The 11,311-nt window shown below is 44.8% G+C and overlaps 1 protein-coding gene across 2 annotated transcripts in view; it reads left to right on the plus strand.

Moving 5' to 3' along the window:
- The window catches only part of kdn (citrate synthase), a 60,244-nt gene extending 52,021 nt beyond the window's left edge, over positions 1-8,223 (plus strand). For both annotated transcript variants that reach the window (XM_075682368.1, XM_075682369.1), the window contains exon 10: positions 5,700-8,223. In XM_075682368.1, the coding sequence (XP_075538483.1) occupies positions 5,700-5,864 (165 nt within the window). In that variant the 3' untranslated portion in view covers positions 5,865-8,223. The remainder of the gene's footprint in view (positions 1-5,699) is intronic.
- The last annotated feature ends 3,088 nt before the right edge of the window (positions 8,224-11,311 follow it).

Genomic DNA, 11,311 nt, shown 5'->3' on the forward strand with positions numbered 1-11,311 from the left:
TCTGTATGATGATAACATCAGAGCCAGTCCTTTGAAGCGGGTGGGCAGAGCTACTGAAATTAACATCGAGCGAAACGACAGGCACGGCGGACTAAAGACGCGGCGACGCGCGCTTTGTATGCTCGAGGCTTGGCCTGGCTCGGCTCGGCTAGAGTCCGGCCGTGCTTCTGCACAGCGCCTGCAGCAGTGTGGCGGCCTCTGGGAGCAATTTTCGCAAGCTCGCACACCAAACGCACCGAAGGTTTTTAGCGCCATCTATCCTAAGACATAGTACTCACGGTAAAATCACGTGATCAAGAAGCAGTGATTGGCGCATGCATTGACGATGCTGTAGGCTTTGTTGGCTTTGTGCTTGCCATTTCTCGTTGCCATTTTGGTGTTTCGAGCGTTCAGCTTGCACTTCGCCCTTATCGTTTCTTCTGTTTTGGTGCCGCGTTTCACCCGTGCGCTTCACCATGTCTAGAAAGCGTAAAGCGTTATCGCTGAAAGAAAAACTCGACGTCCTAGCAAAAGTCGACGAAAATCCGCAGAAGAAACGTGTCGACCTGGCACGCGAACTTTGTTTGCCTGTCTCCACGCTGAACACGATCGTCGGCAAGCGAGAAGAAATTCAGAAGAACATTCAAGTCTTCGGCGCCGGCGTGAAGCAAACAAGGGGCGCCCAGCATGGCAAGATGGAAGAGGTTCTTCTGGCATGGTTCAGGGAAGTAAGGGCGGCGGGCGTGAACGTGGACGGGACAGTTGTTCGCGAGAGAGCTGATGAGATAGCACTCTCGTTGGGCATCGAAGACTTTAAAGCTTCGGGCGGGTGGCTCCATCGTTTTAAAACACGGCATGGCCTGTCGTATAAAACCGTTTCCGGCGAAGGGAAGTCTGCCGACCAAGATCAGGTCTCCAACTGGCTTTCGACTCTGCCGGCGGTGATTGCTCAGTACCAGCCAAGGGACGTGTTCAACGCAGATGAAGCTGGGTTGTTCATCAATCTTCAGCCCGAGAAAAGTCTCAGCATAAAAGGTGAGACGTGTCAAGGCGGAAAAAAAAGCAAAGAAAGAGTCACCGTATTGTTGTGCTGCAACGCTGATGGAACCGAGAAGCTCAAGCCTACTGTCATTGGCAAATACTGGAAGCCACGCTGCTTTTCGCGTAACCCACGCCTTCCTGTCATTTATAAAGCGAATAAGAAGGCATGGATGACCGGAGCCCTTTTCACAGAGTTCCTCACATTTCTGGATGCCCGGATGCGTGCCGCGAACCGTAGAATTCTTCTGGTTCTCGACAATTGTGCCGCGCACCCTGTCGATACTTCGTGGCTGCAAAACGTAAAAGTAATTTTCCTGCCACCCAACTGCACCAGCCACTTGCAGCCCCTAGATGCAGGAATCATTAGAAACATGAAATTTCACTTTAGGAGCTTGTTGATCAGACGCTTTTTGGCCAAGATTGACCGGAAAGATGCCAGCTTGAAGGTGGATCTTCTTGATGCCATCCATTTTCTGGCGATATCATGGGATCGCGTCAAACCTGACACCATCGCCAACTGCTTCAAGAAGTGTGGCTTTTTTTGTGCACCTGGCGATACTGAGGAAAATGGAGATGACGGCGCAGAGGTTGACATTTCGGACTGGGGTGACCTCAATGTCGACGCGTCTCCGGAAGTGTTTGTATCGGCGGACGACCAACTGGCGACATGTGAATTGCGCACCGTCCAAGACATCATTGCAGATGTTACCGCTGAAGAGGAGAGCGACGACGATGACAACCAAGACGCCGGAGATTGCAGCAGCGATCGTCGGCCATTAAATACTGACGGTGCTCTCGAAGCTTTGGACGGGCTTCGTGGCTTTGTCGCGTCTGCGGAGCTCAGCGAGGAAACTGCTACTCGTTTTTACGAGTTCCAGAAAAGCTTGCTGCAGGACCTCGAAAAGCAAAAAGTGCAGCGCAAAGTGACGGATTATTTTAAAGTGCTTTAATAAAAGCAAGTTCTGTGCCAAGTATGTATTATTCGCGATCTTTTGGAGTCCGTTTTGGATAATACGATTTTTGGATAATACGTTTTTATTTTCGGTGCCCGTGAGAATCGTATCAACGAGATTCCACTGTAGTTAACCACTACAGTTGCATGTAGCTGCACCTGAAGTGCAGCGTAGATACCCTGGCTGCCATGGGATGCCGCGACCAGTGCACTCGTTGAGCTCACTGTGGCTCGCCGAAGAAAACAGTGCGCTCCAATTGGTATCTGTGGGTGACGTGACTCGAGGCCCAAGCGCCACCACCTGACGAAGAGGTTGTCTGCTTCCCGAGTTGCAAAAGCCCAAGTTGTGTTGCCATCACGGTCGAAGCTCGTTACGTAGGAAGTCTTTCAATGCGAATGCGGAATCCATTACTTAGCCGATGTGTGCTCTGTCGACATACTCGCACGAGTGAACATGAAGTTTGTTCGATCCTCGGAAATTGTGTGATTGTTGTTAAGATAAGTGCGATGGGAAATGTACTACTCGTGTCACTCGGTGTGAAAATAGCCCCTCATAGCTATCTTGTGCTCTGTAGCACAGCAAAGGGATTAGACACCGTGAACTCGATTGTGAGCTGAGGGATAGCCTCTGAGTTTGGCACATCGTAGGCACCAAAATCACAAGTAGTGGCATCTATGTGAGCATCCAAAATCAAATTTGAACTGCATGCCGCAGTGACGTTCACTAGGCGAAGCGTTCTGAGCACTACCTTGCTCTGCCGTAGCCTTTGAAGTGCAAGGCATTGAAGGACTAAGAGCACTGCAAAAGGAATCGCAGGCAATCTTTCATTGCCAATAACTCCACTTCTACTGTACGCATTGAACTACTTGTTGCACCAAAGTGGTTTCTAAAATAGTCTGTTTTGACGTCAAATGCATTTCTCGAGTTCAATAAAAAATACTTCGGGACCCCTTTAAGTCCATTTACGCAAGCCTTCGTTCTGATGAATGTAAGTGGCATGCGGGAGATGGGACTTGATGTTTTGCTTGGTATCAAGCATAGACAATGTTGTACATAGCTATGCCAGACAAATATGTTTTATACTAAAGCAAACTAATTATGTGTGGCCTTATGTATTTCATACAGGGTGTTTCAGCGAACACTTTCAAAAATCTGTAAAAGTTGCCTGTGGCAGATATCCCAATTCTAGTTCATGAGCTGGTCTACTCGAAGCGGCGGACAATACTAGAACAAAAAATTGAAATGCAAAATTGACTAATAAGCAAGAATTCACTAATTCATTTTTAGCTTATCTTATGACCCACATTGCAATTTACAAATTCTAGCAGTGGACTACGCTAGGCAGATACTCTTGGAGCGAATTCTCAGGACGACACCAGTTTCGAGATATAAATTCCCAAACTTTGCAGAGAAATGCATTGGCATTCCAGTCACTTATGTGTTTCAGTGCATGAAACGATGTTTTGTTAACATATTAACTGGAACGCCAATGCGTTTCTCCGTAAAGTTTGAGAATTTATATCTTGAAACTGGTGTCATCTTGAAAATTTATTCCAAGTGGCTTGCGAACTTCACAGCTAGAATTTGTAAATTGCAATATGGGCCATAATGTAATCAGTTAGAAACTTAATTAGTGAATTTTTATTAATTAGTCAATTTTCAATCTGAATTATTTGTGCAAGGATTGTATGCTGCTTCGAGTAGACCAGCTCGTCAACTAGAATTGTGATATATCTGCCACAGGCAACTTTTAAAGATTTTTGAAAGTGTTCGCTGAAACACCCTGTATTTAGGCGCATACATATGAATGGATGGATGGAAACAACTTTATTCTGAATCCGGCAAATTTGATTACCCGGGCTCAGGTCTCCCATGAGGGGACTTCGAGGCCTTGCCTCGTCGCCGCCTCTCGGGCTTGCTGGACAGCCCACTCTTGTGTCTTGAGGAACAAGTGCAAATACGAAAACATGTTAAATGATGCGTGCAATACCAAGTCATTCTCTGATGACAACAGATCTGTAATGCTTCGTTATGTACACTCGCCTGCCAATAATAAGAGCCTGCTTGATTATTCGGACAGCTTTGCGGAAACCTGCTACTGGCGCCATAAACTTAGCATATAAGGAGGACTGAAATTTCCAACACCTTACGGCACACTGTTCAATAATATGGATTTCGACTGCATGACCATGGGGGCTAATTTGGCCACTTTGTCAAGCAGAAATAGCTATACAGTAAACTTCCATCAATTCGACTCTGGTTCGATCTCGACCAAAAGTCCCGGCCAGTACCCATGCTTTTCTATGTGCCCAAACTTTCATAATTACGATCCTGAAATTGGCCTTCGCCGGATAATTTGAGCTTGAGCATTCAGCATTCAGCATGCACAGGCCTGACCCTTACGGTGATGCCAGTAGCGACCCTTTCGCTGGTAGTGCCTGTATCGGCACAGCTTAGGGGACAGCAAACATCCTGAACACACTTCATCCCCCTTTGAAAACACCTATTTTCGACTTGCCCTAGGAATGTTTGCAAAGAATAATGGTAGCTCCCAATGACCTATTACAGTATTTACCGAATTCTCAAGCACACTACTCCCCCCAGGGAAATTGGACCAAGGACCATGTTTGCGGTGTTTGTATGCTTTGCCGAATAACACAGCAATGATGCAGTGAAGCGGACTTAAGGGACTTGGCCGCCACCGCGGAACCCTGATTTTTTTTCTTACTTAAAAATCGGGTGCATGCTAGATTTCTACCTTGTTTAGCAGCCTTAATGTTATCTGTATGTTAGCTTTCTACTTTGGACACGTGGAAAGCAGGTGTGCATTTGATTTGGGGACGTGTTAGAATCGGGCAAATACTGCCAAATGGATCATTTGGTTTTGACACTTTTATGTTTTTTGTGCCTCTTGTTTAATTCGACCCGCAGGATAATTCGATCGATTTTGTTGGTTCCATCAGAGTCGAATGAATGTAAGCTGACTGCGTTTTGTTTTAATAAATCACTGGAATAGTTGTCGGCCATGTTGCCAGCACCTCCTTGAAAGGGAAGCTAGTGAAGCGTAGTCGATCTGGTAGTCGCCGACCGCATTTGAACTCCAAGGCAAGCATAGGACAAAGATAAGCTGCAGCTTTTCCGGCATTGTGATAAGATAGAGTAAGCGAAGAATGCTGTCGCTCGTGGAAGCCAATACTTGTTGCACTGGTCACATGAAATTGAAGGTACTGTACCCAAAAGTGATGATCCGAGAATACAGTGCTGAGCACTAGTGGAATCAAGTAACTTATTTTCTGACAAATCCAGTGTTTCGAACTCCCAATTATGCAGACCTCCTGGCGGCCTGCATTGCGTCCAAGTTATCGGTCGGCAACTGTATATAATTTAATTATGTTTGTCTTAACATTACCAAAACTACGTCTAATAAGCATATAAAATTGGGTTTGATGATGAGTGAAGAAGTTATCGTTCCTGTTCTTTGAAAGGTTCAATTCACCACACTGCCTCATCAATGCTTTCAGTAGAGCATCATCATGTTACTGAAGTTTTTTATGGTTTTTCAGGTGGCAGCTGAGTTTTTTCGAAGTTCTTTAGTAGTACCGTGGGGGGCAGTTCATGTCAGGATCACTTGGGTGTCTTGCGAACGTGTAAAGCAGCTATGTGTTTCGCATGAATTGAGTCAAAGGAATCGGAATCTCAGTGCGAGTCTTCTGCTCCTTTTTGCAGTACTACGGCATGAAGGAGATGTCATACTACACCGTTCTGTTCGGCGTGTCGCGTGCCCTGGGTGTGCTGTCGTCGCTCATCTGGGACCGTGCCCTGGGCCTGCCCATCGAGCGGCCAAAGTCGCTCACCTCCGAGGGTCTTATGAAGCTGGTTGGATACAAGTGAACGGGAAGCCCAGCAACATGGAAACTGCTCTCCACCTTTTTGTTCCCCTGTCTCCTCCCTCCTCCTCCTCCAGCATCTCCATCCCATCACAGTGAACTACCACGCTACTGTGAAAGCACTTCACGATTGTTACATGCATCCTTTCCCGCAGCTTTTCTCTGAATGTTTCCTCCGTTACTCTGTGGTAGTCTGTTTTCTTTTCTTTCTCTCAAGTACTATATCACCTTGCCTCTACTGTTTCGTTTATTGTTCATGTTTTGTTGAAGATGCATAACCCGTGTGAGCATGTAACCACCACCTTGCAACTTGTTGCGGCGTTGACACAACTGCAAGTGACAAACTGGGTTAAACTTTTGAGTCCTTGCTGAACAGCCCGGAGTGAAGCCGATTTTTTGAGTGGAAGAAATTTTGGTGCATTTAGAGGATTGCCGTCGTCAGGCAAGCATCCTTTTGCACACATGCGGCGTTTTGCAAAGAGTGTTGCGGGTTCTTCGCGATGCTGAATGAGTGTTGAAATCTTTTAGGAAATTGTGCTTGTGTGTGTGCCTATGTTGGGTGTTCATAAGTTAAGAACTTTTGCACTTGCATCATCACAGTGGTGCCTGTTGACATTGCGCATAGTTCACTGTGTGCTTGTTCGAGTTGTAGCTTGTTGTGTCCATCGCCCGTGGGGGAATTATTCTATATGTTTGTTTTTTTTCGCGAAATTAGCATCCTTGCTTATTTTACGACCTTTATGGCAGTGCTGGGACAGAAATGTTATCTAAGTGCTCTGGCAGAGTGACATGCTTTTTTTTTTGTTGTTGTTGTTGTTTTCTTTAGCACAGAGAGCATAGCCGTTGGGCTTGGGCTTCGGAATCAAAACGATGAGTAATTTTTTTCTTGTACAAAAGCAACAGCTGCCAACATTGTGCAAACAGCGAACAGCGTGGCCTTTTAGATGACATGTACAGTAAGATTGGTGGAAAACTTTGGTACCGATTTCTTTTCTGCAATTTTGCTTTCCTGCACGAGTGATAATGCATGTAAGCCCTGCACGTGCCTCCTCCTTGCTAAGTGTGGTTGAAACCGAACCTCCTGGCGGTTGATGACGAGACTTATTGGCACTCGACATGTGACATGCAAGGCACGTTTTAGTGTTGCCATCTCTGGCCAATGCATTCACTGTGGCTACTTTCTAGAGCTCTGAGCCAGGTACCTTTCTTTCTTTCTCACCCCTTCTCACAGTACTATCTCTGACATCACTTCATCGCGAGTGTGTGTGTGCATGTGTAGCAAATTGCAGGTTGAAGTGGCGTCAGTTGTTCACCATGCTTTGTTTAAATTGACCTTTCTTTTGTCACGTGTCTTGCTTTCCTTCGCTGGGCCTCCATTTCATACCTGACACAAATTGTCAGTTGCAACTGGCGGCCTGCCATCATCGCGCGCATGTCGTCTGTCACATGTTGAGTCATCTGCTTGAAGGCACAGGTGGAGCAGACTTCTGCGAGCTGTTTGTCTGTCTTTCTTAATGTCGTCGTGCTAGCAGCGATGCTTGGCTCTGTTCTCATTGCTCAAGGGCGGCAGGTTTCTTTCTGTGCTTTTCACGAATACGTATTAGTATTTGAAACTACAACCAGCCCTGGAGTCTCTCTTGTCGTGCAGAAAGGTGGCCCGTTTCCTTCTCCCTAATCACATTGATCTGTTCCTGAAGACCCAACATCCAGCTTTACACTCGCGTCATGCCTGGCGAAATGAACACTTGAAAAAGGTGCACCAGCAGGACGTTGGTCTTCCAGGGGAGCAGCCTTTCGTGACACTGCCAGAGGTGTTTGTGGGTCCCAGTGATGCGTGTGATGTGCCCCCCTCGTCTAGCGGCCACCAATGTCGTGTTTTGTTTTGTTTTTCTTTGGTGCTGGGGAAGCACATGCCGCACATCTCATCAGAAACTGGCAGCCGTTATAATATAACCCCTCCCATAGACTGTTGCGCCTGGCTGCCAAGTCTGACATTTAGAGGGAGTGTATCTTAGAGCTGAGTAAAAAACAGAAACTGATCTTAGAGACAGTTATGAGTGTTTTTATTTATTTGAAAGCGCCTCTAGTTTTCTTTCCTCTCTTGGAACACTTGCTCTTTGGAGATATGGAATAATAATTTCTTTTTTTTTTTTTTGTACGGTTGTGTATCTGTACACATAGTATACTAGCCCAGTGTGGAAAAAGAGCCAGCAATACTACCAAGCAATGAAAGTCTTAACTTCAGTAGCACCTCTTCCATGAGGGCATAGGAAGCTGTAATTAGATGAATGGTGTGTAAAAGGAAAGAGACGCAATGTTTATTCCATTCAGTGTGATATTTGGAAATAAATAATGCAGACAAGCGCCTGGGTGTGTGTCGTTCTTGTTGTTTAATAACTGCAGACAAACAGGAAGGTGTGTTTCGTTTCAAGTTTGAAAAAGCAAATATAAAATAAAGCAAAAAGTGGTGGATCGCTATTCCAAGGTGTACAAAGCATCAGTTCATAGAAAACTGATGCTCTTCTTAATGGGGATGTGCCTCAGAGATCCGCTTTTGTTAATGAAGCTAACTGAGTGAACTTTATACAGAATAGAGAGTTCGATCTTCTGTTTCTGAATGTCTTTCGAGTTTTTCAGTATTTTACCTGGTTATTTCTGTGTTCCATAAAAGTGGGGAGAGTATGGTCTCTTGTGCAAGATTGGGGCTTCATGCCAGGCAATGGAGTATGCTGGGAAATAGCATATATTGTTCCTTATGGATAGCTAATTGCAAATAAGTGCAAAAAATAATTCTTTCAGATTTAATAAAGAAAATTTTTGACTTATTAATGAGAACATTCAATTGTTTCTCAAAAATTGCGTGACCAAAATTGTAATCTGGAAGTTTATTGCTAATGAATTGCATATAGATGAAAAAAAACTCGTGCATCCGTAAAGCAGCAACCACCCAGAAAACTTGGAGGACGCTTAAGCTTCGCCTTTAAGAGTGGAATGTGATAGCATTCAACGAACCCTGACTGCTTCTCATGCTTCGCGGCAGCTTATGTAACTGTAATGTTTACTGGGAAACACTGGCTGAGATCACTATGCACAGAGGCAAGCTTTCTTGAAGAAAGGCAGCTTCTTGCGTGAGCCGATCCCGGAGGTAGTCAACAGCTGCGCCAAAAAATTGCATCATTTTCAGGTTTCTTTTATTGTTTTGCACTTTCACCATTTAAGTATGAGAAGATTTAACATAAAAAAGATGCACGGTCAGTGTTTTGCTTTACGACATTTGTTTTGGCCATTTAAGTATGAGAAGATTTAACATAAAGATGCACGGTCGGTGTTTTGCTTTACGACATTTGTTTATGGGATCATTCTCAAAATCTGAGGAATAACTGTCAAGAATGCAAGACAAGGTATGAGCAACTTTAGTGATAGAATGGGGTGGCAATATAACCCGCACATACTACATGTTGTACAGCAAGGCATGGCATATGCATAGTACGTAAACATATATGGAAATTTTTGCTCACGGACAACTTCGCCGACACGAACACCGGAATTCTGTTGCGTTAATAAATGCAGCGCATGGTGCATCTGTATACGACTTCGCATGCGATTTGGAGGAACAAAGACTATGTAAATAGCCTGCCTACCAGGTAAAAAACATGGGGCAACAAGTGCGAAATTGAGGCTTCAATGCATATAATGATTAAATCTTTCGGATTTCTCCTGTGAGTCTTTATTGTGTGTTAAGTTTCTCTTTTTCTTTTTTTTTGTGTGCAGGGGGAGTTGCTTTAGTTATGTTGGAATTTGCAGGCACAAGTTTTTCCTTTATACGTGATCTATTAGCAATAAACTTCCAGCCGAGAGTCGGCACTCATGCTGTGTCATCTTTCCTATGTTTCTCTCTGTTTCGAAAGCTTCGTGCACCGATCGCCACAGTGTGTTGAACCTGCTTATTTTTTCCGGCTTTCAAAATGCCGCACGGCCACTGTGAAGAGATCTTCGAATGCGAGGTCGAACATCAGTGTAGTGAAATTTTAATATAATGAAGGGAAGTGCCGATTTTACCGTCTTCATTAAATCGAGGTTTAACTGTGTATATCCAGTAAATTTGGCCACCAGGAGATCACAATAAGCTTCTTGAATGTCGGCGGCCCACAGGAGAAGTGCTATAGAAATGTCCTTCGGTGGCTAATCAATGCAGCTGGGACACTCGGTGAAGATAATTATGTGTCTGTGTGAGTGAGGAAGAAGAGGAAGTGTATTAAGGCAAGAACTATTTTTTTCGAAGCTGTGTGCATATATACATCCACCCTGAACACCTTAGACTTCTGTCAACCAAAGGACCAGGCAGGATTCCGTAAGGGTACTCAACAATAGACCATATTCACACTATCAATCAGGTGATAGAGAAATGTGCGGAATATAACCAACCCTTATATATAGCTTTCATTGATTATGAGAAAGCGTTTGATTCTATCGAAACCTCAACTGTCATGGAAGCATTACGGAATCAGGGTGTAGACGAGCTGTATGTAAAAATACTGAAAGATATCTATAGCGGCTCCACAGCCACCGTAGTCCTCCATAAAGAAAACAACAAAATCCCAATAAAGAAAGGCGTCAGACAGGGAGACACAATCTCTCCAATGCTATTCACAGCGTGTTTACAGGAGGTATTCAGAGACCTGGATTGGAAAGAATTGGGGATAAAAGTTAATGGAGAATACCTTAGTAACTTGCAATTCGCTGATGACATTGCCTTGCTTAGTAACTCAGGGGACCAATTGCAATCCATGCTCACTGACCAGGAGAGGCAAAGCAGAAGAGTGGGTCTAAAAAATATGCAGAAAACTAAAGTAATGTTTAACAGTCTTGGAACAGAACAGCAGTTTACGATAAGTAGCGAGGCACTGGAAGTGGTAAGGGAATACATCTACTTAGGGCAGGTAGTGACGGCGGATCCAGATCATGAGACGGAAATAATCAGAAGAATAAGAATGGGCTGGGGTGCGTTTGGCAGGCATTCTCAGATCATGAACAGCAGGTTGCCATTATCCTTCAAGATAAAAGTGTATAATAGCTGCGTCTTACCAGTACTCACCTACGGGGTAGGAACCTGGAGGCTTAGGAAAAGGGTTCTACTTAAATTTAGGACGACGCAACGAGCTATGGAAAGAAGAATGATGGGTGTAACGTTAAGGGATAAGAAAAGAGCAGATTGAGTGAGGGAACAAATGCGAGTTAATGACATCTTAGTTGAAATCAAGAAAAAAAAATGGGGCATGGGCAGGACATGTAATGAGGAGGGAAGATGACCGATGGACATTAAGGGTTACGGACTGGATTCCAAGGGAAGGGAAGCGTAGCAGGGGGCGGCAGAAAGTTAGGTGGGCGGATGAAATTAAGAAGTTTGCAGGGACGACATGGCCACAATTAGTACACGACCGGGGTTGTTGG

Source organism: Dermacentor variabilis, chromosome 2 (genome assembly GCF_050947875.1).
Source record: "Dermacentor variabilis isolate Ectoservices chromosome 2, ASM5094787v1, whole genome shotgun sequence".
Classification (NCBI taxonomy): domain Eukaryota; kingdom Metazoa; phylum Arthropoda; class Arachnida; order Ixodida; family Ixodidae; genus Dermacentor; species Dermacentor variabilis.